This window comes from Sarcophilus harrisii, chromosome 6, assembly GCF_902635505.1.
Source record: "Sarcophilus harrisii chromosome 6, mSarHar1.11, whole genome shotgun sequence".
NCBI classification, from domain to species: domain Eukaryota; kingdom Metazoa; phylum Chordata; class Mammalia; order Dasyuromorphia; family Dasyuridae; genus Sarcophilus; species Sarcophilus harrisii.
The window spans coordinates 248,423,500-248,450,365 of NC_045431.1; the positions used below are offsets into that span (position 1 = coordinate 248,423,500).

General features: G+C 37.7%; 2 protein-coding genes across 2 annotated transcripts; both read right to left on the reverse strand.

The window, feature by feature from the left end:
- Positions 1 to 869: 869 nt before the first annotated feature.
- On the reverse strand, positions 870 to 9,762 carry LOC100934643 (extracellular calcium-sensing receptor-like). The gene is made up of 5 exons (XM_031942317.1): positions 9,505 to 9,762; positions 4,607 to 5,431; positions 3,679 to 3,906; positions 3,307 to 3,430; positions 870 to 1,777 (listed from the first exon to the last, which is right to left on the reverse strand). Exons 1-5 carry the CDS (start codon positions 9,760 to 9,762, stop codon positions 870 to 872), a joined length of 2,343 nt encoding a protein of 780 aa, XP_031798177.1.
- Positions 9,763 to 17,663: 7,901 nt separating this feature from the next.
- Positions 17,664 to 22,308, reverse strand: LOC100934380 (olfactory receptor 9I1-like). The gene is made up of 2 exons (XM_003773964.3): positions 22,267 to 22,308; positions 17,664 to 18,602 (listed from the first exon to the last, which is right to left on the reverse strand). Exons 1-2 carry the CDS (start codon positions 22,285 to 22,287, stop codon positions 17,664 to 17,666), a joined length of 960 nt encoding a protein of 319 aa, XP_003774012.3. The 5' UTR covers positions 22,288 to 22,308.
- Positions 22,309 to 26,866: the final 4,558 nt, after the last annotated feature.

A 26,866-nucleotide genomic window follows, 5' to 3' on the forward strand; every position in this document is an offset into this window, starting at 1 on the left:
GTTTATGCATCCTCTAGCCGACTAGTAAAAGTACAAGCATCTCTGGAGAGTCATAATCTATAGTTTTGAGTAAGTAAAAACCAAAAAGATATCTAAAACTGGAATAGTTTTCCTGGTGTCCACATATATGAGAAGAGTGTGTCACAAGTACAATATAATCAATAAATAGGGATTTATTGCACATCTACTGGTACCCAACTCTGGGCCAAATACTGAAATGGATATAGAAGAAAAAAATTGGTGCTTACTCTTATGAAGTTCGCCTTGTAGGCAGTTCTAGGATACATGCAACTATTTGAAAATGTTTAAGCTCCATATTTGATGCTAATAAAAGGTATATAAGTCATCAATGGAAATTTAAGTGGTCAGGAAAGACTGCAGACAGTGCAGAGCTTGAAGTCAAGATCTAAGTTCAAATGTGGCCTCAGACACTTACTAAATTGCATGACCTTAGAAAAGTTACAAACTCTATTTGCTTCAGTTTTTCATCTGTAAAAATGATAACACACTGGAAAATGAAATAACAAGTCACTACTGTACCTTTGCTAAGAAAACCTATGCACAAATGTCCACAGGTCACATAGAGTCAGAAATGATTGATGACTGAACAACAGTACTCAGAAGCTTCATAATTGAAGGGAATATTTTAGATGGGCCTGAAGGACTGGTAAGATTTGGATTGGCTTAAAAGTAAAGGGGAAATGTTCCAGTCTAGGAGAGAAAACCTGTGGCATGTATGAATGACAGCCAGGTATCAAGATGAGATACTGGCCCTTTCATGGCACAAAGATAGCTTGGAGGGAGCTAGGAAATGCTGAGAATTTTCCCTCCCATCTATGATGAGGAAAATGGAATGACTGGTTTGGATTTCATTTCTTGAAATGACGATTGCCCCTCATTTGGTCCTTTGTGTTCTTCTCAGGCCGTAGCAGGATGATGTAGCACTTAGGGAAGAACAAACAGCACATCAGGCCTGCCCCAGATGCTAAAATAGCAAAGATCTCCACAGCCACAGTGTCCTTGCCCTGAGTGCTCAGGTGGGCTGGGATGAAGGAGATCCAGACACAGGAGAAGACCAACATGCTGAGGGTGATGTGCTTGGCTTCGTTGAAAGTGTCAGGCAGTCGACGGGCCAGGAAGGCCACCACCAGACTGACCAGGGCCAGGAAGCCCAAGTAGCCCAGCATGGTATAGAAAAACTCTGAGGAGCCTGCACCACACAGCATGGTGACCATGGGTCCTGCTTCTGTCGAGTTCATGGGCACCGGAGGCCAGCCAATGACCCAGAACATACAAAGAACAACTTGGACCAAGGAGAAGCCAATGAGGATGGCACTGGGGAGACTTGGTCCTGCCCACTTCCTGAGTCTGGCATCTGGTCTGGTGGCCCTGAAGGCAGACACAACAATGATGGTCTTGGCCAGAGTGGCACACACACAGACTGTGAAGAAAATCCCAAAGGCTGCCTGGCGCAGGGCACAGGTCAGAGGTACTGGGTGGCCAATGAACATGAATGGGCAGAGGAAGCATAGCGCCAGGGAACAGAGAAGGATGTAACTTAGCCTGCGGTTGTTGGCTCTGACTATAGGAGTGTGGTGATGCCGTATGAAGGTGCCGAGGATGGTCAGGGAAAGGAGGAAGAGAAAGGTTATACAGAAAGCTAAAGCCATGCCCAGGGGCTCCGTATAGGAGAGGAAATCAAGAATCTTGGGGATGCACTGATCCTTCTCATTGTTTGGCCATTGGTCCTCTGGGCACTTCAAGCAACTGGCGCTGTCTGAAAGAGATTTGGGGTAAGTCAAATAAAAGAAGTGAGAAGAGAGATTTTTCATACTGGGAGAACTTTTCCTTCCTCAAGTAAATCTTCCCTTCCTCTTGTCAAAGCAGTATATATTTTCATCACATTGTGATGACTGCCAAATGATATTGCTGGCTCTTATTATGTCTTCAGTTCACCAGAAATTTTAAGCATTTTTAGGAAATCTAATTTAATCTCTTCAATGTCCAGGTTGAAAATACAATCTTGTTGGTCTAATCCCAATACTGATCAGCATAGAAGCTTAAACCTGGCTTTTTTCTAACCTGGGCCAGTTTTTCTCTTTTTAGGTAACCAGGTCTTTACTTCTGGAGGTTTGTCATATTGGGGCTAACATCAGTTGGTCTGGACACCTTGATCATATTTGCAGCTCTCTGAACTCCTGAACTCAAGCAATTCCCTAGCTTTGCCCTCCTTAGAAGCAAGGATTACAAGGATTTACAACTACCTCCAGCTTCCCTTGTTATCAAAACTTCTGTAAAAGCAGCCTTAATCCTATTTGCTTTTTTGTTATCTCATGACACTATGCTAATGGTCATTATACCTGACACACAGACCCCACTTAATAATGCTTGCTGCCTTTGCTTACTTGGTACACTAAAATTTCTGGGTCTTTTTTTTTTTTTTTTTTAACATGAATTGCCTTCTAACTTTTTCTGTCCTATCCTGCATTTGTTCAATTGATCTTTTAGACTCAGGTTCTGTATTTGAGACAGCTATAGAGAGCTGGTGCTGGAGTCACAAGCATTTGAGTTCAAATTTGACCTCAGATCCTTTCCATCTATTGTGACCCTGGGCAAGTCACAACCTTTGTTTGCCTCAGTTTCTTTATCTGTAAAAGGAGGAGCATAATAGCACCCATTTTGCCCAAAGCCCAGCACATAGTAAGTGCTATATAAATATTATTATTAGCTATTATAATTTTAAAGCACTTTCCCTTATTAACTTTACGCAGTGCCCGGCACATAGTATGGACTTAATAAATGTTTTTTGACTTGACAATTCCAATCCATCATTCAAGCCAATTGAAATCTTTTTGGATTCTGGTCATAATATGCTATATTTTAACTGTGCTTCTCAGTTTTCTATTATACTACTTCAAAATAAAGCCTGGATTTGAACCATATCTTCCAAGTTCTTTGGCTCATTTTAAACTAGATTTTTAACTCTTGCCAGAAGGAAACCTTCAAGAAATGACTGAATGATGACTTTTCAGATATGTTGTTTAAAAAAACATTCTTAAGCATGGACCAGACTGGAAATTCACTACAATCCTTTCAACTGTGAAATTCTATGAACGATATCGTCATGTTTTCTGTCTTCTTCCCATCAGAAGTTACTAGTATTATTCTTTTCCATTTCTCCCATCTGACTCTTCTCACTTCCAAACAACTTACTTCTCCAACTAGTTCCATAATATTCTCACCCTGAATCTAGCTCCCTAGTTGCTTAGGGTCTAAATGGTCCCACCATTCTCCTGTCTTCCTTACCTGAGATAAAGGATATTTCTCCTTTTGGACAGTGAAGACACTGATAGCAGCAGCTTGGTTGCCCCTGAATAACTGACTTCCAGGTTCCCAAAGGACATGTTTTGCTGCAAACTGAAAGAGGGACCTACTCAAAGGCAGACAGAAAAAAAAGAGAACTGAGTTAAGTTTAGAGGTATCCTAACAGCATTTATAAAATAAGTAATTTTCAGGAGTTCCCAAATTTGTACTTTTCTGAGTTCTCACTAATGGGGGAAATTTCAAATACTTGGAGTTAGGATGTAATGACTGAGTCCCAGAGTTACTTCCTTCCCCTGGTTAGTTGGCACTATTATTGAAGGAGAGCAGCAGAAAAGAATGGATTTTGGTTCTCACCTTTCCAGGACCCTCAGCCCAAATGATAGTACTGCTATTTATCACCAGCTCTTTCCCTGGAGGCTCCCTGAAGTCTAAGTGTCCAACCTTGGCAGTCTGCAAACTATGGTTAAGAGCAAGGTAATTATTCATTACATCAAAAGTCGCTGGGATCTCTCCATCCTGGGTAAAGAAGATCTCTTCCTGAGTTCGAGTAGTAAAGCAGACAGCCTTTAAATAGTGCAAAAGCTGAGGCAAAAGCACAAATAGGAAGACAAGAAGGGGTCAAAGAAAGGGTCCAAGGATACTTGCACTGTCTTTATAGCAAACTTTCTCATATATTTTTGGCCATGACAAGTGGACTTCTCCAGAGTGGTCCCATTAATTCTACCTTGTACTTCCTCACTACTCATTCCACCCAAAGATTAAAGAAGCTGAAAGCCCTAGAAGACTGAGTCTCTTGCCAGCCTGATCCCTTTGTTCTTCTGACCACTATCATTGCTTATCTTTATAATTGAACTTTCTACCTGAAGTCTCTTGGGGATGTTTTGAGATGTCCCCCTTCCTTGACTGGTTTTCTGATTGGTTGAGATGCTTAAAAGTGGGGGGGAAAGGTACCCCTAGGCCCATTCATGAGGTTATTATAGTTTTGCCTTTTCTGGTAACAGTTACTAGCTCTTTGCCAGAATTTTTTATTCCTAATTTCTCCCACCTCTTCTTTGTCCTCCATTCACAGCATCATAGATCCTGGAATAAAGCTAAAAACTGAGAGACCATCTAGTCCAACCTGTTCATTTTATAAATTTACCCAAGAAATGTTTAGCCCTCCTAACCGCCTTTGTTATCCGTCCTATTCATAGTTTCCTTCACTCTATTCAATAGCCATGAGCACTCATCCCATCCTAGAGAAAGCAGGACATAGAACATGGATTCCTCATCTCCATCTCACCTGCCATGGGCTGGCATCTTCTGTCCTGGTACAATTGCTGCCAGTAAATGGTCCTTCCCCAGAAGAGCAGGCCCTCAGATTCTGATAGGCCACCAGGAAGGTTTTGGCTGCCAGGTAGGCTTGGTATATAGCAGTCAAGTCATCCAGATTCAGTACAGATAGATGGAGCTGTGTCAGCTGCTCTAATCCTGTGCAATTTTGGACAACACATCCTGCTCGACTGTCAACGAGCTTTGGCCCAGGCCAGGTGCAGCCCAACAAGTCTTGCCAAAATAGCTTTACCAGATGATTGTCTGGATACATAGCTGGATGCAGAGTAGACAGGAAGTGCTTGAAGCCGGGTATTGGTCCAGAGTGTATCCCCAGAGACAGGCTCCCATTTAGCATCTCTCTGGCTTCTCTGCTCAACACTGAGGCATCTGGTAAAAAAGAAGTGGACATGAGCCAGATTCTGTTGGTCATACTCTTCTCCTGAAGGGCCTTGGCAAGGAGAATGAAGTAGATGTGGTAGCAATCACAGACGGTCACCTTGGCAGTGGAAGTCCAGATGGCATCAGCCACATCACCCACGTTATTGACATGGCCATCGATCCTCTTCGAGAAGCTTACGCAGCCGCCATTCTTTCCGACCTCCTTCCGGAATTCCTGGTCCAGCCACTCAAAGGCACCGCTATCCGAGCCCACCAGCCCCACCCAGGTCCAGTTGAAGTAGAGAAGTATTTTAGCCATGGCCTGAGGTTGGTGGACTCTGCTGGGGACTGTGCGAAGGAAGGAGGGGAACCGGTGGTGGTCAGAAAATTGGGGATGTTGAGATCCATGACTTATCTGGGGAAAGAAAAAAGGCCAAATGTTCCTGGCCAGAAAAAAAACAGCATATGATTTCATATTTCCTGAGACCTTCAAATAGCTGCCTGGGAATTTAAACCTTGATCTATTTTCACCATTCTTCATAAAGTTTCATCCATAAACTAGAGCTAGAGGGAGCAAGAGGGCAGAGAGAATAGAGTTCTGAATCTGGAGTCAGGAAAGCCTGTACCTAAATCCTGTCAAAATCACATGGAGGAGTGATCGTGGGCAAGTTACTTAACTTTTTCTCAGCCTCAGTTTCCCCATTTCAAAAAATGAGAATAATAATAGAATGCATCCCATAGAAATATTGTGACTTAAATGAGATAATGTGGGCTATGTGCCTAAAGTTAGTAACAGTAATAGTAGTAATAATAGCAGCAGCAGCCGCAATAGTAGTAATACAAGTTCCACGTAACTGCTACAGTTGGGAAAAGCGTAATTTGCAAACCTAAAAGTTCTAAAATAAAAATAAAAATGGAAGGCCTTATTGTTTAAACAACTCTTCCATGAATGTCTTGTCATGTTCCCTCTCCCCCATTCTGGAATTATCATTGAGAACTCAGGTTTGTAAGTGGGACCACAGACCCATGGGTCTGCCTTCCTAAAGTTAGAGTTCACAAGCCCAGGCCAGGCCAGTAAATTCACCTTCAATAGTCAGTCAGCCAGTAGCTAATTATATATTAGCTCAAGGCCTTTAGCAAGCTGATAAGTTTTACTAAGCACGGTAAGAACAGTAGCTGCCAAGTATTCCTAACAAAAAATCTGGGTCACAATCTCACAAATGCACACAGTACCAGTGGGAAGAGTGATCACTTTGAGTACAATGGTAGTGAGGAACACGTGGCCATGGAAAATCCGTTCCTCCCAGCGTGTGGGGTCCCAGTGTCCTTCCTCTTATTAGAAATTCACCACTGTTCTTCCACAGGCTCAATAGCTTTACAATGTTTCTCTCTGTGGCTCAACTTACAATTTCCAGGGACAAGTTTGCTTTTAAATCTATACTCGGTCAGCCAATAAATATTTAATAAGCGTCTAATATGTTCCAGGCCTTGTGTTGAGTTCTAGGGATAAACAGAAAGGCATTGTCAATTCTATTACTGGTGATAGAACTTGGAGCTGCTTCCTGATTCTTCCTGCCCCCCAACTCTGTCTACTGCACCATGCTCCCTCCCAGATGCAGCATCTCCTATAGGGTAAATAAGAGTTGTATATTTAACATGTATTGGTCAACCTGCCATCTGGGGGAGGGGGTGGAGGCAAGGAGAGGAAAAATTGGAACAAAAGATGTGGCAATTGTCAATGCTGTAAAATTACCCATGCATATACCTTCTAAATAAAAAGCTATAATAAATAAATAAATAAATAAATAAATAAGAGTTGTAAGGGACTATGACTGATAAAGGGAGAAGAGAGGGAAGAGCAAGTCCTTTCTCCTCTCTCTCATACTCTCTCTCTCTTACATACATACACACACACACACATACACACACACACTATTATAAATAGAGTAATTATATATGTTATTTTGTGTTGTATCATCTCATTTATGTCCAACTCTCCATGACCCCACCTGGGGTCTTCTTGGCAAAGATAGTGGAATGGTTTGCCATTTCCTTCCCCATCTCATTTTACAGATGAGAAAGCTGGAACAAAAATGGTTAAGGGATTTGCCCAAAGTAACACAGTAAGCATTTGTTTGAGCCTGGATTTGAACTCAGGAAGATGAGTCTTTCTGGCTCTAAGCACAGTTCTCTTTCCACTGCACTGCCTGGCAGCCCTATATAATGTAACTACTTTATATTCATTTGCATTTGTCCTCTTTGTATATATTATGTATATACTCAAAGAGAGAGAGAGAGAGAGAGAGAGAGAGAGAGAGAGAGAGAGAGAGAGAAAGAGAGAGAGAGAGAGAGAGAGACAGAGATAGAGAGATGTTCATCTTACTTTTTAGAATGCTTGCCCCCCTGAGAATACAGATTTTTTCAATCTTTGTACTGGCAACTCCAACTCTTGGAATATAGCTGGGGCTTATTAATGCTTTTTTGACTGACTGATTTAAAGGTGGCTAGGGTCCAGATTTAAAAATTAAATAGAAGAAAAGAACATGAATTTTATTGTAGAAGCAATAAGAAGTCATTAGAGATTACTGAGTGTGTGAAGACACTATAAGGTCATCTGAATATCCCCAGCATGGAGAAGTCTTTTTGAAGTAGTGAGAAAAACCTGGATTTGGAGTCTAGCATATGGGCTTGAAGCTCAACTCTCCTATTTACTACCCATGTGACCTTAGGAAATTATAGCAGCTCTCTGTTCTGAAAAACAAGGGAGTTGGATCGGCCTATCTCTCAGCTTCCTCTTGTCTCTTATCCCTAAGAGTGCATGTTCATATGGCTAATTGTGGAATCCTTGCCATGAGTTATTCTCCAGAGCCAACCTGTACCAAGTTCATATTCCCAATCCAACTCACTCCATTGATGGGCATTCTGGGAATTACAGCCTCTGCAACATCCTAGCATCATTGCAAAAGACTCAAAAATTCTCATGGACAAAATTAATTCACTATTCTTTTTTAATGCAGCTTTATAAATCTGATGCTGATATGATATAAAGAAATACTGAATCTGGAAACAAGAGGCCCATGTGTTACTTGCTCTAAAATTAACTCAAAAAAAATTTGATTTTGTAATGATATAATTTAATTATTAATAAATACAACATTAAATGTAATATAATATTAAACTATTAAATGTATTAATAAAATATAATATTAAATAAAATATTGATGTAGTTAAATATAATATAAATATTTAAAATTACTATTGTTTGACATTTATATAATTAATCATTAATAAATGCAACATTAAATATAATATAATATTAAATATATTAATAAAATATAATATTAAATAAAATATGGGTATAATTAAATATGATATAAATATAGTAAATTACTATCATACTATATATTGTGTATAAATATAATATACTACTGGGACAGCTAGGTGGCACAGTGGATAGAGCACCAGCCCTAAATTCAGGAGAACCTGAGTTCTAATCTGACCTCAGACACTTAACACTGCCTAACTGTGTGACCCTGGGCAAGTCACTTAATCCCAATTGCCTCAGCAAAAAAAAAAAAAATTTATATATATATATATATATATATACACACACTTATATACTATTTATATATAGATATATGTATATATATCTATATATATATATATACACTATATACTATATATATCAAAGTTGGGTGTTGGGAGGAGCTGTTCAGACAGGAGACCAAGAGTATATATTCTAATATATAGAGAAATATGTATATTATTTATAATATATTTATATATATATTACTATAACTTGTATATAGTGCTTCAAGATTTTAAAGCATTTTATTGATATTATCTCATTCTACCTTCACAACAATCCTGTGAAATACTTGCCATTGCTATACCTATTTTAGAGATGTGAAAGTGAGGCTGAGTGATGTTAAATGATTATTTTGCCCACGGCAACTTAGTAATAAAGTTGAAAGCCAAGTGGCTTGAAGTCCAAAAAAACCACTGTGGACATTGAGCAAGTCACACAAACATTCTGGGCTTTTTGTTTATACACTTGTCAAATGAGATTGATTTCTCTTGCCTTACTTAGCTCACAAAGGTTTTGTAAGGAAAACACTTGATAAATCTGAAAGTATTATCTAAAAGTAAATTATTGTTTTTTTAGTAAATGGTTTCAAGGTGTTATTCTTTTATGGAGTATTTTCATTTTAAGAGTTTGTAACCAAAATAAATTAATTAATGTCAGGAATCATTGAAAACCCAGCACAAAGCTATTTGAGCTTTTTCCTGGAAATCCTCCAATCACATTATATGACTACTCATTCACTACATCATGGAGTATATCATACCAAACTGTGCGAGGGAATGACCCTGGGTTTTTAGGAACAAAGAAGGGCTTTTAGACTTGGAGAAGAGAGGAAACCACTAGAGCAGGTACCTCTTTCTACCTATGAATTCTCTACTTATGTCTCTAGGTATATTACTCACCTGAGAGACTTGGTAAACAGAGAGCAGCTCAGCCATGGCCTCTGACTCTGGGGAAGTCATCCCACCTATGATTCCCAGGAGTCGATGCTGGGGGTGGCAATCAAAGTTGGGTGTCGGGAGGAGCTGTCCAGACAGGAGACCAAGAGTGCTCCCAAGAGCCCGGGTTCCAGACACACAGGAGTCATAGAGCTGGAATCCCACTGTGATATTGGGCAGGAAAGTGGGGTCTCTATTTGCCTCTTCCACGGCAAATAACATACCCAGAGCATTCAGGAAAAATCTAGCTTTGAATCTTCAGGAAGGAACAAAATACAGCAGACTCAAAGTAGCCCCAGCCTTGGATAACAATAAAATCTTGGAAAACTCCCTCCTTCCCCATGAGCTGGACATATTCTTATTTCTATGGTGATACAATGGTCATTCCCTCCCTCTCCCTGGGTCTCAGTTTCCTCATCTTAAAAATGACAGAATTAAACCTCATCAGAGTCCTTTTCATAATAATGATTCTAAATGTATAAAACAAATAGATGATTACAAAGGAAGCCAAAGGTAGTGAGAGTAAAAATGAGATTATTTTCTATACAAATTCATAGACACCCCCCATCCCCATTCCCCAAGTTAAGAATATCTGACCTGGGGGATTTCTCAATTTCTATTTTTTAAATTAAGTGAATACAATTTGAGGCTCGGGAGAGGAAGCTTTTGGTGCAGATCCAACTTCACACCTTTACTGTGTGACCCAAGAGAAGTCAGCTCATCTCTCCTAGCCTCAGAAGGATGCCCACTCAAAAGAGACAAGATACATAAAGTGCATTTGCGGTTTAAATATGAGCTACTTTTGTTATTGCATCTCTAGACAAATTACTTGAATGGAAATATTAGTGTAACACTTCTTAAATTTGCTACTGATAAAAAGAAGAATATATGCTTTGATGAGACTCGGCATTATTACCCAGTCAGATCATGAGAATGGGCCAAATCCAACAAGATACAATTCACCTGATATAAAGTTAAGAGTTCTTTTTGTTTAAAAAAAAACACCTGTAGGAAATAATGAAGATGTCTGGAAAGGAAAAGGACTTGGAAGTCTATGATGATTCCAAAATCAACATAAACCAACAATGTGACATAGCAACAGGGAAAAACTGAATTGTTTGGCTGCATCAGTAAAAAAGGAAGAGACTCCTGTGCTCTGTCCTGATCAAGCCCCACCTAGAGCACTACTTTTGGCCCCATTGGAGCCTGCAGGTAAAATGTAGAGGGGAGGCAGATAGAGACAGTGTAAAAGAATCTAAAATTCCAAACAATTAGAAAATGGCACGACCTACCTAGGAAACCAGTGGTTTTCCTCTCTCTGAAGTAATTTTTATAAAAGCTTGTTAGACACCTAGTAGGGCTGCTTTGTAATTGGGTTTGTGGCTCAGTTCTGTCTGACTCTGTGACATTGTTTGGGATTTTCTTGGCAAGACTTCTAGGGTTTGCCATTTCCAGTGAATTAGGCAAAAAGAGGTTGAATGACTACTGTGTGTCTTAGTTCAGATTTGAATTCAGCCTTCTATCCTGGGGGCTCAGTAGTCTATCCACTGAACTATCCAGCATTCTTGGGTTTTATAGGAATCACCATTTAGGAAGAGGTTGAAATCAGCATCTACTCAGCCTCCTTTCAAATCCAAAGGACTTAAATGTTAATTTGAAATGAATTCTAGGATTTTTGGATGTCCCACTTCAGAAAGGTCACTATGCCTGTTCAGAAAGATGATGGAAGTCTATCTAAGGAAACCCCGGAAGCTTGTCTTGGAGAAAAGAAAAAAAGGGGAAGGGCCAGAAATTGGTTGCTGGGTTTGAAATGGATTTTGCCTTTTTCTGTTTGGGGATGCTAGGGAGAAGATAATTGTCTTCAGATATATGAACAGTCATAAAATAGAAGAGGTTTTGGAGCTCTTCTGCTTGGACCCCCAACACAGCACTGCACCTGATGAATGGAAGCTACAGGGAGGCAGACTAGAGCACAACATGAGAAAGAAGTCTCTAATAACTGGAACTGTCTAAAAATGGAACTGACTGCTAGTAAAGGTGTTGATTTCCTCATCACAGGAAATGGTCAAGCAAAGAATGAAATATCATCAGTGTTGTAGAAGGGATTGTTGATTATGGTGGGGGGACAGAGAATAAAATGGATAGCTTACCGGGTCACTCTACCTCTTATTGAGTTACTATGAGCCAGAGATTCTAAAGTGCCAGCCTCAGATTAGATGATCTTTAAACAAAGAGTAGGGGCAGAGTTTCCCTTTCTTAAACCCTATGTTCACAAGACCCAGCCACTCACAACTCCAATTACATTTATACTAATTTGATTGCACCTCTCCTAGTTTTTTTTTTCTTTCTGTCTGTCCATCTCTCTCTCTCTCTGTCTCTCTCTGTCTCTCTCTCTCTCTCTTTCTCTCTCTCTCTCTCTCTCCCTCTCTCTTCTTTCTGTCTCTTAATGAATGAACTATACCACTATTCACTACCTTAAAAGATCTACAAGGGGTCCAGCTCTATCTATTCAGACTGACCAATCTTGGTTTAAAAAAAAGGGTATAAAAGGACTGTGGCTCAATCCTCCCAGATATCCTCTCCACCCTATCACTTAGAGCATGTTTGCCTCTCTCCTTTTATCTTTCCCAGGCATAAAGGACAATACTTACTGTCAGCATGGTGGCTGCTCTGGAGGCTGGAGAAAGGTCACCTTCTGCCGGACAAGCTGGGCATGTAAGGGGGTGACAGCTCCAATGAGTACATCCCCCTCAGTAGAGAGCTGTTCAGTCATACTAGGGGCAGGTAGTTGGCAGGGAGATTGGACAGCACTGGACATAGAGGGGGTTAGGATCAGGGTAAAGAGCACCAAGCACAGCATGGTGATGGGTTTCTCCTCCATATATCTTCAGTCCTCAGAGAGTGAGCTACCAGCATCTGGAGTTCAGCTCTTCTCTGAAGTCCCAGAAATCAGGGATAGTTATTTTTAGGAGGTTGAGGAATAAGCCCTGCTCAGGACTCTGACACTATGCCCACTTTGCTTTCTCCTTAGAATAGTTGCTTTTAGTGAATGTAGTCTCTGGGTTATCCCTCTTACAGCTTCCTCAATTAAAGCCTGTGCTAGCTCTGTTCACAATCTAACAGTCCTCAATCACTTCTCCCTCCTGTTTTATCATGACTGAGCTGGTGCTTTCCCTGAGAAGGAGTTAGAGACTGGCAGATAAGTGACTCCCCCTTACATCTCTTACATCTATGTTTATGAAGGATTCAGTCTGGACCCCCTCACAACCCCAGAGCCTCCAAGGTGTGAGCACAACCTGTAATCTGCAAAGCCAAAATTAGGCTGAGTAGCATGTGGACAATATTGATCTCAATGTTCTCCTGAGGCCATCCTCATGATCCCAAGAGGGCACACAGACCCCTGGACAAAGATGAAAAACAACTATATGCAAAAAAAAAAAAAGCTCCAGAACACCTGGGCAAATTTCTATGTCTCAGATTGTCTGACACCAGAGATCACCTTCCCTAATGGAAATGAGCCACAGTGAGATTGAGGTCAAGTGCTCATTCTACTGTGTAATTCAGGAGCTCAGGATGGAATAAAGGATCAGATGCTTTACAGTGAGAACAGTCCCCATTGCTTTGGAGGAGTGTAAAGTGTTTCAAAAATTACTTTCCTTTCTCCTAATAACAACCTTATAAGAAACTACATATATTTTCTCAGATCTTCTCAATAACGCAATAGTCCAAGGAAATCAGTACCATAGAGGATTAGAAGGTTAAGGTAGAAATCATAAAAGATGTAATTAGAAGAGGTTTCCCACAAGTTTACAAATTGAGATGGCCAGAACTCATTATTGTTTTAGATGAATGTTATTTCAGCTGATATCTCAATGGGGTAACTCATCAACAACTTTGAAAAAGTTTAAATATCTTTGAATTTCTAGAGGTGAGAAAATTGGGGGCAGGATGTAGAAGGGAGTTTTAGAAGGATGCATAGACCAAGATTAAAAGGGCAGGGAAGAATATAAGGGAGACACTTTTAGAGGGGTGAGTAAAATAAGTAATAAGAAGATAAGGGGAGAACCAGCTACGCCCAGAGAAAGAACTCTGGGAGATGACTAAAAACCATTACATTGAATTCCCAATCCCTATATTTTTGCCCACCTGCATTTTTGATTTCCTTCACAAGCTAATTGTACAATATTTCAGAGTCTATTTCTTTTTGTACAGCAAAATAACAGTTTGGTCATGTATATTTATTGTGTATCTAATTTATATTTTAATATATTTAACATCTACTGGTCATCCTGCCATCTGGGCGAGGGTGTGGGGGGTAAGAGGTGAAAAATTGGAACAAGAGGTTTGGCAATTGTTAATGCTGTAAAGTTACCCATACATATAACCTGTAAATAAAAGGCTATTAAATAATAAAAAAAAAACAAGTTAAAAAAAAAGAAGAAGAAGAAGATAAGGGGAGAAAACAGGGTTGCAGGGATAGAGTAAAAATACTGAGAAGGAAGTAGTAAGTAAAAATAAGATGAAGGAAAATTTGCAGATAAATTTTCTTTATATTATATGATATATATATAATTATAACTTTGAATGTGAATGGAAATGAATAGCAGAATGGATTAAAAATCAGAATGCAACTGTATTTTGTTTGCAAGAAACACATTTAAGAATGAGGGATACACACAGAGTTAAAATGGAGGGTTGGAGTAGAATTTTTTATGTTTCAGCTGATGTAAAAAAGAGAAGTAGCAATTATTAGCTTAGACAAAGTTATGGCTAAAATAGATTTAATTAAAAGAAATGAACAGTTTAATCACATTTCAATAAAAGGTACCATAGACAATGAAATAGTATCAATATTGAATCTATATGGACCAAATGATATACCACCTAAATTTTTTTTAAAAATTAAGTATTATAAGTGGAGATAGATCATATTACTGTAATAGTAAGGGACTTAGAACTAGATAACAAAAAAATAAGAAAGAAGTTTTGTATATATATATATATATATATATATATATAAACAACATAATTATAAAGAATGGATGGGTTAAAGAACAAATTACAGAAATAATCAAAATTTCATTAAATATAATGACAATTATGAGGCTTTGGATAAAATTTAACAAGCATTTCTATTTTTAAAAAATTTGGAAATATTGGCATCAATGGATTTTTCCTTCAGTACTAATGAAAAGCATTTATCTTTAAGTATAAGCAAGCATTGATGTAATGAAGATAAACTAGAAGCCTCCCCAGTAAAATCAACTGTGAAATGAGGATAGCCATTGCCACCAATATTGTTCAGTATTATACTGGAAATCCTAACAATATCAATAAGAGAAGAAAAAATAGAGAACCTAAAATAAAAAATGGGGCAACAAAATAATCTCTTTTTGCAGACATTATGATATACATGGAAAATTCCAAAGACTCAACTAAAAAGTTAGTTGAAACAATAATTTAGTGATATTTTAGCAAGATATAAAGTAAATCCACATAAATCATCAGCATTTCTACTTATCACAAACAGAATTCTGCAAAAAAAATATATCCTTTTAAAAAATAATCCTAAATAGTATAAAATATCTGATAATACATTTCTCAAAACAAACCCAGAAACTATATTTTAAATTTTTTAAAATTTTTATTCAAAATTACAAAAATTGTACAGTATTAATTGTTCATGGGTTGGAGGGATAAGTATAATACAAAAAACAGTTTTACCTAAACTAATTTATATATTCAACAATATCCCGATTAAATTACCAAAAATATTAATTGAATTGGAAAAACTATAAACAAATTTCATTTGGAAGAACAAAAAGTCTAGACAATCCAAGGACATTGTTATGGGCCAGAACTTGAAACAAGGTACTAAGTGGAACTGAGGAAACATTGGTTAAATCTAGTTTAGCATTGATTTACTCCTACAACAAATAATGATCTCCTAGTGATATAATGATTGGTGTATACTCAATATGGAGCATATAAACTAGAAGCTCTCAGGGCCAGAAAAGACAAGTGCACTAGAAGCTCTCGGAGGCTGAGACAAATTCATTCTATCATCCACCTTTGTGATGATGGCTGGAGGCTAAAGCACAAACCTTTGGATTCAGGGAGATTCAGAAGCCAGAGAAGGCAGGCAGGAGCTCAAGCTCTTGGAACCAAGGAGAGATATAGGCCTCTAAGAAAGCTAACCGGGCCTGGGAAAGGAGACAAGATTTGAAGGAGACAGTAAAGGATTTGGACTTTAACACCTGGCTACACTTATGGTGATTACTGAACTGAAAGGAAGGTTGCCTCCAGAGATTCCAAGAAAACCTCAACAGAGAACATTACATTTCAGACATAATGAACATTACAGACATAATGAAAAATTGTAAAAGAATATCCGTGTCTTAAAGCATACGATAAGATAGTAATTCACAAAATTATCTGGCACTGACTAAGAAATAGGTAGATTAATGAAACAGAATAGACATGTAATTTATAGCATTAAACAAACACAATCACCTTGTATTTAACAAGTGTAAAGACAAGATTTTGAGATATGAATTAATTATTTGCTTGGGGAAAAAAGAGTTTGGAAAACTGGAAAGGAATAGAGCAGAAACTGGGAGTGCTATAGACTTTTAAATTCTCTTTGCCTCCCAGACTCCATACCTCTGAAAAAAAAAAAGTCATGTTCCAAAAGAGATTCACAGACCCTAAAAAAGGCAATAGAGGCTTGAAGGGGTAGAGGAGCAGAGTATTGGTAAGACAAAGGAAGTGTTTATAAAATAAAACATGAAAAACAATGAGACAAATATAGAAGATGATGTAGATCTTCAGAGGAAGTACAGCATTTAGACATAAAGACCAACTCTTTCAAGGCCCTCTTCACAGTAAGGTCCAGTACAAGAGTAATAAGTGGCAGACCCTGGATTTCAAGTCAGGTCCCCAAATTGCAAATCCAATGCATCTTTCTGCAGTGATAGATAATCAGGTAATGTGATTAGGACTCTGTCCAGGGTACTGAACTTGAAAGGTGCTGACAGTCTTTTTACTCCTTAGGATATAAATAGAATAATTAGTGATAACTGATAAATAAGCCAACTGATTATGAACCAGGATCAAACTTCTCCCCACTCTTTGCCTCTAAGGATTCGCTTTCTATGTGTTTTGTGTTGTGTTCTCCAGGTGCAAACATGCTTAATGCCAAACTCTTTCCACTCCATTACAGAGCTTCTCAGAGTAGAGTAAAAAACTCCTCAACTTGGAAGGATGATCTGAAGATAATAACGGTGGGATTTGCCACTATAACTCATATTTATAGAATTTAAGGTTTACAAGGCACAATTAGTGAGTCATCCAAATATTAATTATCCCCAATAAGTATTGGCAAGCTTTTGGAAGTGGGGGTACAAATCTGCTCCCATCAGCCTCTTGCCTGATGAATTTTGCACTTCTTGCAATATCGTTATTTAGATATTTAGAATATGAAAACTAGAAAGATCCCTATATGCAACTTTCAATTTTCTAGAAACAGGAACTGAGACTAAGAGAGAAACAGTGACATTCTATGTCACACAGTCATCTAGTGGCATGACTAGATCTTTTGCCTCCTAGTTCAGTAATCTTTTAGATCATTATACCATGTTTAGCTGTATTAATTATCACCTTGTTGAGGTTTGAGAACTTGTATTACATATTCAAATGAAACTAAATAAGAAGATCTCTAAGATCCCTTCCAATTCTAAGTCCTTTGATTCCTCCTAGATCTTAATAGATCATCAATTAAAAAATTTTTTTCATAGATGTTAGTTATTATTACTTCTGGCCAGATGCATGGCACAGTGATAGAGTGCTGACTTTAGAGTCAAGAGAACCTGACTTCAAATCCAGCTTCAGATTCTTACTAACTGTGTAACCCTGGGAAAGTCATTTATCTCTATTTGTGTATGTTTCTTTCTCTGTAAAAAGAGAGAGAGAGATTGGAAACCACTCCAGCATTTTTGCTAAAAGAACCCCAAATGGATTCACAGAGAGTTGGACACAACTGAAATAACTCAATAATGATAACAATTATTATTCAGAGGAGAATATCATTAAGATAAATAAGGACTCACCCAGAACTATATCTACTAAAAAATATGGGTTCTATTCATGACTTTTCTGAAGGCGGCTTTCACCTCCTTATTCCTCAGGCTGTAGATGAAAGGGTTCAGCATGGGGATGACCACAGTATAGAAGACAGACACCACCTTGTCCTCTTCGAGTGATTTATTTGAATTGCTGCGCATATACATAAATGTAAGGGTCCCAAAGAAGAGAATCACAGCTGTGATGTGGGAGGCACAGGTGGAGAAAGTCTTGACTTTGCCCCCAACTGACTTTATATGCAGGATGGCCCTGATGATGAACAAATAGGAAACCAAAATCATGAGGGCATTGGCCAAGATCACAAAGTTGCCAAAGAAGAGAATCAGAATTTGGCTGGTGGTGGTATCACTGCATGAAAGCTGCAGCAGAGGTGGCAGATCACAGAAGAAGAAATTGATCTTGTTAGACCCACAGAAGGAAAGTGTGAATGTGCAAACTGTGCGAAGGATAGCTCCTGATACACCACCAGCATAAGCCCCTGCCACCAAGCCCCAACGGGTGCCTAGCGTCATGGCTGTTGTGTACAGGAGAGGATTGCTAATGGCAACATAACGGTCATAGGCCATCACTGAAAGCAGAAAACATTCAGTTCCAGCACAGACTGTGAAAAAGAAGAACTGAGTAGCACAAGAGTTATAGGAGACACTTGTCCTGCCAGTAACCAGAGTGATCAATATCTGAGGAATAATGACAGAAGAGTAGCAGGCATCCAAGAGAGAGAGGTGACTCAAGAAGAAGTACATGGGGGTGTGGAGACGGTTATCCAAGCAAATCAGCAGGACCATGCCCATATTGCCCAGGACAGTGATGAGATAGAAACTGAGGAAAACCAGGAAGAGAATAATTCCCAACTTGGGATGGTCAGAGAAGCCAATGAGAATGAACTCTGTCACAGTGCTGTGATTCTGCTCAGCCATTGACTTTATTTATTGCCTGGGAGGGAGAAAAATGACATTAAAATCCCTGGATCTGGCATACCAAGGCAATCAATCACACTCTGAAGGAAACTCAATGAAGGCTTAAAGGGCAGTTTAAGGAAAGGGTAATTATCTCATCTCACCCAAGCAAGGTGGATGAGTATCTCTGATTAGCCAAAACCTTGGCATTAAGTGTGGAAGACAAAAGTGATTACGGGTAAGAGTAAAGAGAGAAGGGTTCTTAATCAGGAAATGAACAAGCCCAAATCAGATGGTGAGATTGTACTAACAATAATAATAATAACATCTAACATATTTGGCACACTTATTATGTGCCAGAAACTGTACTGAGTAATTTACAATTATCTCACTTGATTCTCTCAACAACCCTAAAAGATAAGAGCTTTGTTGTCTTCATTTTATAGAGTCTTTTTATAGACAAAAAGTCTCAGTGACTGTCCTAGGTAAAACAGTTTTTGTCTGATTCGGGGTTTTGAACTCTGATCTCCCTGACTGCAAGTTTGCAGCTTTAGCCACCAAACAGTTTATGTTTAATGCTCAAAAATCTAAAGAGCTAAGAGAGACCAAAAAACTGTGTCCAAAGAGAGATATTCAAGCTCAAAAAGCAAAAAGGAATTGAAAAGCAAAATATGGAGAATGTTAAAAGAACTGGTCATTTGTTTGATAGTGTGGTAGAAAGAAACATGAATTTGGATAGAAAGTAGATCTATTTTCTTTGAGAAGACAATTCTAAGAGGAATGCAGAGAAATAAAAGAGAGTAAGATTTTTTTTTTGCTAAGGCAATTGGAGTTAAGTGACTTGCCCAGGATCACACAGCCAGGAAATGTTAAGTGTCTGAGACCAGATTTGAACTCAAGTCCTCCTGACTTCAAGGCTGGTGCTCTATCCACTATACCACCTAGCTGCCCCAAGAGTAAGATTTCAATTCCTTTTAAGAAAAAGGTGCCAAAAATTATGACCCTCTTGCACTATCTTGAGAAATATGAGAGTCATATCACTGATTTGTCTCTAACTCAAATGCTGGAAGACCATTTAAGAGGAGAAACCTATTTAGATAAGAATTGGATAAGATGACAGTTGAGACCCATTTCAATCCCAAAATTATCTGTAATGGTGGAAAGCACATGTGCATTGTATCTATGGGGTGTAATCCTGATTAATGAAATTATAAACCTATGTTGTACTAAAATATTTAAAATAATTTCCTTAGAAATATATTGCTACTTCCTGTTGCAGATATTCTAGCTACATATGATCAATCAAGCAATTAGTATTTATTAAGTGCCTACTATATGCCAGACACTGAGCTAGATGCTGGGGAAACTGTCTCTATTCACAATGAACTTGCATTCTAATAATCAGACACATGTTTAAGAAGTATGTCCTCATATTCACATTACCCATAAATAACATCTATAAAAAATACAAAATCTCCTCAGCAATTGACCTCCTTCCGCCATATTTTATGAACTCTCTGACATTAATGAAGTATATAAAGTACCTGTGTTGGAAAATAGCCTTTTCTTAAGCTCCAGTAAAATGGAAGGCTCCCTTTGTAAGACACCACATATATTTTCTCAGATCTTCTCAATAACATGATGATTCAAGGAAATCAATACCATGGAGAATTAGAGATCACAAGAGATGTAATTATTCATTCTCCCTCTTCCATTTAATTACTTAAATCCAGATTCTGAAGAGGTTTCCCACAAGTTTACATGCTGATTTGGCCAGAACTGGCCATAAGTTTCAATGGATATTATTTCTGCTAATGTTTCAGTTCATAACAACTCTGGCTGAATTATTCAGGAGAATAACCAATTGGATTGACTTTTTCTTCTCTGAATCAAAGAGATCTCCATGGTCCAGGTAAAAGTCAGAGTACTAATGACAACTTGTCTAGTTGTGTAGATCAAATGGGTGTTTTAATGATCTTGGTAATGGCTTGAAGCCCAAAGCTTTGTTACTAAATCCCAGAAAAAATATGACAGATTCCCAATATGAAGGAGAAACTCAGATTCAAGGCACAACTCATCAAGGAATTCATTATTTCCCCTTCTCTCCAGAGTGGGAAGAATCTATAACTTGGGAAATCATGAGGCCCAGGGGAGCTGGTGGCAGCATATTCCTGCTGCTACTACTATGAGATGCTCCAAGCATCCTGTGAAAGAGAAAGTTTTCAATGCTCTACTAGATAGAAGGTCGCATCAGTGAATGTACCAACTGTCAGGACAGCACATCCTGGATGAATGGCACCTGAACAGGGAGGCTAAGACACATTTTCCCTGAAAGAAACATGTTACCTCTATTTCACAGATAAGGAAACCTGCTTAGAATACTTTGGCCACAATCATTCAGGTTTTTTTTCCATTAAAAGATTCTTTCTCAATAAGTGCTCACTTAAGGCATGAAGAGCTTAGAAGACAATTCTACAGCCCATCTTTCTCTAGTACCATATTTTAAAACGTATATTGGCAAGGTACTATTCTTCATATCCAGCCAATTTTCTCATACTTCATTTCATTTCCTCTTGTTCCCAACTTACTTAACCTATCTAGACTTTTTAGATGTACCATATTTGGAGAAAGAATCCAGAATGGGACTTGTTGCTCTAGTAATAGTTTCAAAAGTGCTGAATTGAAAAATCATGTGTTTAAAATTCAGAGGAACCATAGAGGTCACTAAGTGTAAATCCTTCATCTTAAAAGTGTTGGAATCCAGCTCCAGTGAATATCGAGAGTGTGAATGAGTATCTGAGGCCAGATGGAAGATATGCTTTACAATCTTCATTTATTAATCTGAGGGCTAGACCTTTTTGGCTAGTGTTATATTATTAATAGCTACCTTCAAGGCATATCATACATCTTCCAGGATTAATGCACAAACCATACTTTGACACTTCAGTATTCACCTTAACTATCAATACCAAGGTATTATCAACACAGAATTATCAATAACATAGTTGTAATTCTTATCAATACCAACACAATTGTAAATAGTTGTGACATTTATCAATACAAAAGAACTTGTTGAAACAGAGTAGTTAATAGAAATTATCGTACTAATGAGTTTACCTCAAATATGCTTTTAATTTAATGTTAAGGGGTAAACAGTATAATTAATACGTCTTGTTCTATCACTTGCATTCTCCATCAAGATTATCCTAAATTTATCGAGTATGTCTTTATAATTCATTGTTAAGGAGATCGTGAGCCAATAGATTGAATCGCTCGCCCTAACAGAGAGCACTTCTCAAATAATACCTGCATCGGACTTTTGCTGTTCATGTGCTTATTCGATATTGGCCCTCTACATTAGAAGTTGTGGAAATTGAAGATCAGAAAGTTAAAGTTACTTGTTTATGCTCACACAAGTCCTAAGGGACAGAACTGGTATTCAAAACTATGTCTTTCAACTTCAAATCCGCCATTCTTTCTAATGTTCCATATTATTCTAATGTACCATAATCATAGATTAAGAACTGGCAGGATCAATATTAGAGCTCACCTAAGGCAGCTCCTTTATTTTATAGATAAGGAAACTGAGTCACAAAGAGAATAGGTTTTGTTTTGTTTTGTTTTTTTATCCAAGGTCAAACTAGAACTATGTAGCAAAATCTAGATTTGAACCTAAATTTTCTGACACTGTATTCAATGCTCTTTGCATTGTTGGGGGTAGAGCCAAGATGGTGGATTAAAGTCTTGGACTTGCTTGAGGTCACTCAAATTCTCTTCCAAACAACTTTAAAATAATGCCTCACGACTAATTCTAGAGTTAATGATCCACTGTACCAATGTGCTTCTTTTTATGCATTATAATTCTTTTTATTTGAAACCCATCCTTGCAGATTTCCAGTAAAATTGTTTTCTGAGGCCTTAGAAATAATTTCAGCAAAAGTCATCATTTGTCTTCTGTCTGGGAAGAAGTGTATAAATGCTGATAAACTAGAATACCTCAGTTCAGGCTATGATTCATTATTGATTTAGAGGTAAGATCAACATTAGGCCTTGAGGATCCCAACTTTAAGGCTTTCCTTCAAAAGAAGCTTTCTTTCATTTATACATTTAATTAAGATTTCTTCTTGGGAAGAAAGAATGAATTAGTAGAAAGAGCACCCAATTTAGTCAGAAGATCATAAGTTCAGAATTGGAAGATGTTAATAAAATCATGATGTTTCAGCCCTTCATTTTATAAATGAGAAAACCTGAAGATTAGAGAAGCTAAGTAATTTTCCCAGTCCTAGAGTTAATAAATGTCACAGGCAGGATTCAAATCTAAATCTTCCTGACTGAAAATTTAATGTTCTATCTAAGACCTGAGTTATAGTTCTTTATTTATCATTTATTATACTTAGAATGTTGGATAGCTCACTTAAATTTTAGAGTACAGTTTCCTCAAATATCAAAAGAATGTAGGAACTTTTGTACAACCTGCCTCACAAGATCTCCTTAAGAAAAGGTTTTTTAACTTTAAATCACAAGATTGGAACAGCAGTTTTCAGATGGAAAAAAAATTATATAATCACATGAAAAATGTTTTAAATCACAACTAACTAAAGAAATGCAAATTAAAACCATTCTGAAATACCACCTCACCTCTATTGGATATGACAAAAAAAGGAAAATGATGCATGTTGGAGGGGATACAGGAAAACTGGGATACCAATGCAATGTTGGTGGAGTTGTGAATTGATCCAATTATTTTGGAGAGCAATCTGGAAGTCTGCCCAAAGGGCTATTACAGCATACACCCCCTTTGATCTGAAAAAACCATTGCTAGATTTATATCCCAAAGATATAAATAAAAATAAGAAAAAGGAAAAGGACTTATATGTACAAATATATTTGTAACATTTGTAGCAAAGCATTGAAAATGTAAAGGATGTCCAGCAATTGGAGAAGAGCTAAACAAGATGCAGTGTATGATTGTGATGGAATATTGTGCTTATAAAAAATGACAAGCAGGATGATTTCAAAAAATTCTGGAAAGACTTATATGAACTGATGCAAAGAGAAGTGAACAGAACCAAGATATCATTGTACACAGTAACAGCAATATTGTTGATAAAGAAGTATGAATAATTTAGCTATTCTCAGCAATGCAATAATCCAAGAAAATAGCAAAGAATTTATGAGGAAACATGCTATCTCCAGAAAAAAAACATATCATTTCAATAAAGACTGAAGAATACTATTTTCATTTTCTTTCTTTTTTTAAATTTTATTTGAATCTTCTTGTACATAATGACGACAACAGACATGTTTTACATAATTCCACATGTAAACTTATATCCAATCTTCTTAAGAAGTGGGAAAGACCAGGAAGAGATAAAATCTGGAACTTGAAAATTTTTCAAACTGCTAAAAAATTGTTTTAATGTAAATGGGAAGAAAAAAGTATATTTTTAAAAGGAAGAAATCAAGTTTACGGATCTTGACACTGGGGACAAGGGAAGCCAGAAGCATATAATAACTATACACTTAGCTTTAAACTTCTGTTTCCAAACTTATCAAGGGATAAACTTATCAAGGGTTGAAACAATAAAGTAGTGGATTTGAAGTCAAAAAACTTGATTTTATGATAGCTTTGCCACTTAGTAAATATCTTATTGGAAAAACTAAGTTTCTCCTTTCTGTGCCTCAGTTTCTATGTTATATTATCAACCAACCCTTTACCTGGGGTATGTAGGAAAAAACATTATCCCTATTTGACAAATAGGATGGAAAGAAAGAACTAAGCCTTTATTAAGTACCCCACATGAGTCATGTACTATACTAAATACTTTATAGATATTGTCTCATATGATCCCCAATAATGATCTTGGTAGCTACATGCCATTATTATCCCCATTTTATCCTTATGGAAACTAAAACAAACAAAAGTTAAGTGAGTTGCCCAGGTGGCACAGCTTGAAAGTATCCAAGCTAGATTTGAATTCAGATATTCCTGTTTCAAAGCCTAGAGAAATAAAGCAATTATATTAAAGCAAAAGTTAGAACTAAAGATGACAAATTTCAAAAATAATATTTTATTATTTCTCAATTCCAAATACACCAGTCTTATGAATAAAATTAAAGGAAAGTAATTACTCAGCCAGTATATAGAAACAATTCTCATATTACTTTTAAATGTAGCTATGTAGCTACTTCTAAAACAATCTAGAATGATTGTGTGGTAAAAGCTATAAATGAAAAACTCAAGTTTAATACTATACCCATGAAATCTTTGGGTTAAACATGATTGAAAGCAACTTTCCAGTAATAAGAGCTACTCAAAAGTCCAACTGAACACTCAGGATTCTCCTTCACTGGAGTTCTTCTAGCAACTCTCTAACTTCTAACAACCTCTCACATCTCTTATCGGGGATGTAGAAAGGATTCTGGCTCAGATGCACTCCTTCAGCTTTGACACTCTGACATAGTGAGGCTCATTGTAAAGTTTGGGGAACATTTGTAAACTCCTTCTCTTTCCAGGATTATCCAGCCAGAGTAGCTTCAACCCCATTTTGTGCTCTTCCTGAAAATCCTGAATCTCATCTCTTTCCTTCTAATCACTCTGCCCTCACCAAGACAATTGAAAGCCCTTCAAGCCAATCTGGAGAAGAAAGCAGTTGCATCCCAGAGCCTCATTTTTTGTAGTAATGGGGGGATGCAATTTAACTACATTAGCACCAGATGGTGCTAGCCACTAACATGATGTTTTTAACAGGCAAGTAACAGAACTGGCTATTCCTGGGCTCATTCTGTCAGTTATGGCTATCCATTCTATTGCATGGAAAGGTAGGTGAAATGTTAAGCTCTCTATGGTTTTTGAAAGATTAAGGATCTGCACCCCAGCTCTACCTCCATCTAGGACATAAGGACTATTAAATCAAATCAGCTCTCAGTCCCTCTCTCTAGCAAACCCCCATCTTTTTTGTATTGGACATGGAAGATTTGAATTAGAATAAATCACAACACTTTGGTATAATAGAATCTCTCTCACACCGAAACAAATAATGTATTCTCATTTGTATATGTCTTATTAAAAGATTATGAAGCATAAGTAATATAAAATAAAGCTATAAATCATATAACCACAGGTTCAGATTCTTCCAGACATAGGAATCACCAAGCAATATATGATACTCAGAATCCAGGTTCTAGAAAATAGAAAATCTAGTTCAATTGAAGACTTTCCTTTAAATCCACCCCTGGTCTGGAAACCCAGTTCTTGCTTCCTTCACTCCTGAAGTTTCTAGTCTGACCCTCCTAGCCCAGCACCATTTCTACCACATCCTATCTCCTATGCTTCAGCCTGCCCTTGCCCTAGATCATCTCCAGTGCCAGAGAAACCCATTGGTGACAATATCTCTAAGATAAGCAAGGAACATCTTCCTCCTAACTGGTCTCTGCTTGCTCCTGCCCTTGTAAGATGCCTTCTGGCACCTCAGAGATTCATCTCCACCCTACAAGGTGTTGAACCTCAAGGGACGACTTTAAACTGTCTAATTTCTTCAGTGGATCTCTTTTTGATTGCTAATCTTCTGCCTACACTCAATTCTCAATAGTCAGCATTCCCCAAAACTCTAAGACAGTCTCATTTTGGTAAAGCTGCACCCTTGCCTACTAGTGTGCAAACTCTGTTCCTTTTCCTCAATTCATCATTCTTTCATCTGTGTACACTTCAGTCAAAATAACACTACCACTCAACATCTCACTCAACTGCAGGTCTGTGTGTCCCTTCCACTATTCTCTCTGGTGTAACTGTTCCATAATTACCAACTTTCTCCTGAATTATTTGTTTCTCACCCCTTTCATCATCTCTCCTTTACTTAGACACAGCTTCTCATTCCCTATCATTTTTTATAGTATTCACTACACTTTTTTTCATCTTCCCCAGTTCACTGATCACTGTGAGGGAATCAGAATTCTACCTACTCCCTACTACCACTCATAAACTCCACCTCTATCACTTTATTAAGCAGCTGTATCTTTGAGGTCAAATTTGTTACCCAAATTAGCTCCTGTGGATCTTTATTTCTGACACTGTAACCCAAAGCATGTTCCTTCATTGTGTAATGTGTTCAGTGTCAGGCTCATGTGAAGTCTCTTTCCTCCCCATCCCCTACCCTTCTACTAGAGGATTACTTCTAGATTCTATCTAACAAAATCTAACTTTTTAGTCAATCCAATTCTCAAGACCAGCTTTCTCTATACCACAACAGTTACACAAAGAGATGTTCATATTCTTCATCTTTCCAGCA

Excerpts from the sequence above, each read along its gene's own strand:
- LOC100934643 (XM_031942317.1), bottom strand. The coding sequence starts at position 9,762 with ATGTTATTTGCCGTGGAAGAGGCAAATAGAGACCCCACTTTCCTGCCC. Across the intron at positions 3,907-4,606 it reads AAGATGCCAGCCCATGGCAG|CTTTTGCACTATTTAAAGGC; the intron begins GTGAGATGGAGA and ends CTTTTGCCTCAG. Across the intron at positions 1,778-3,306 it reads AGAAATATCCTTTATCTCAG|ACAGCGCCAGTTGCTTGAAG; the intron begins GTAAGGAAGACA and ends AATCTCTTTCAG.
- LOC100934380 (XM_003773964.3), bottom strand. The coding sequence starts at position 22,287 with ATGCAAAGAGCATTGAATACA. Across the intron at positions 18,603-22,266 it reads TGCAAAGAGCATTGAATACA|TCAATGGCTGAGCAGAATCA; the intron begins GTGTCAGAAAAT and ends CAATAAATAAAG.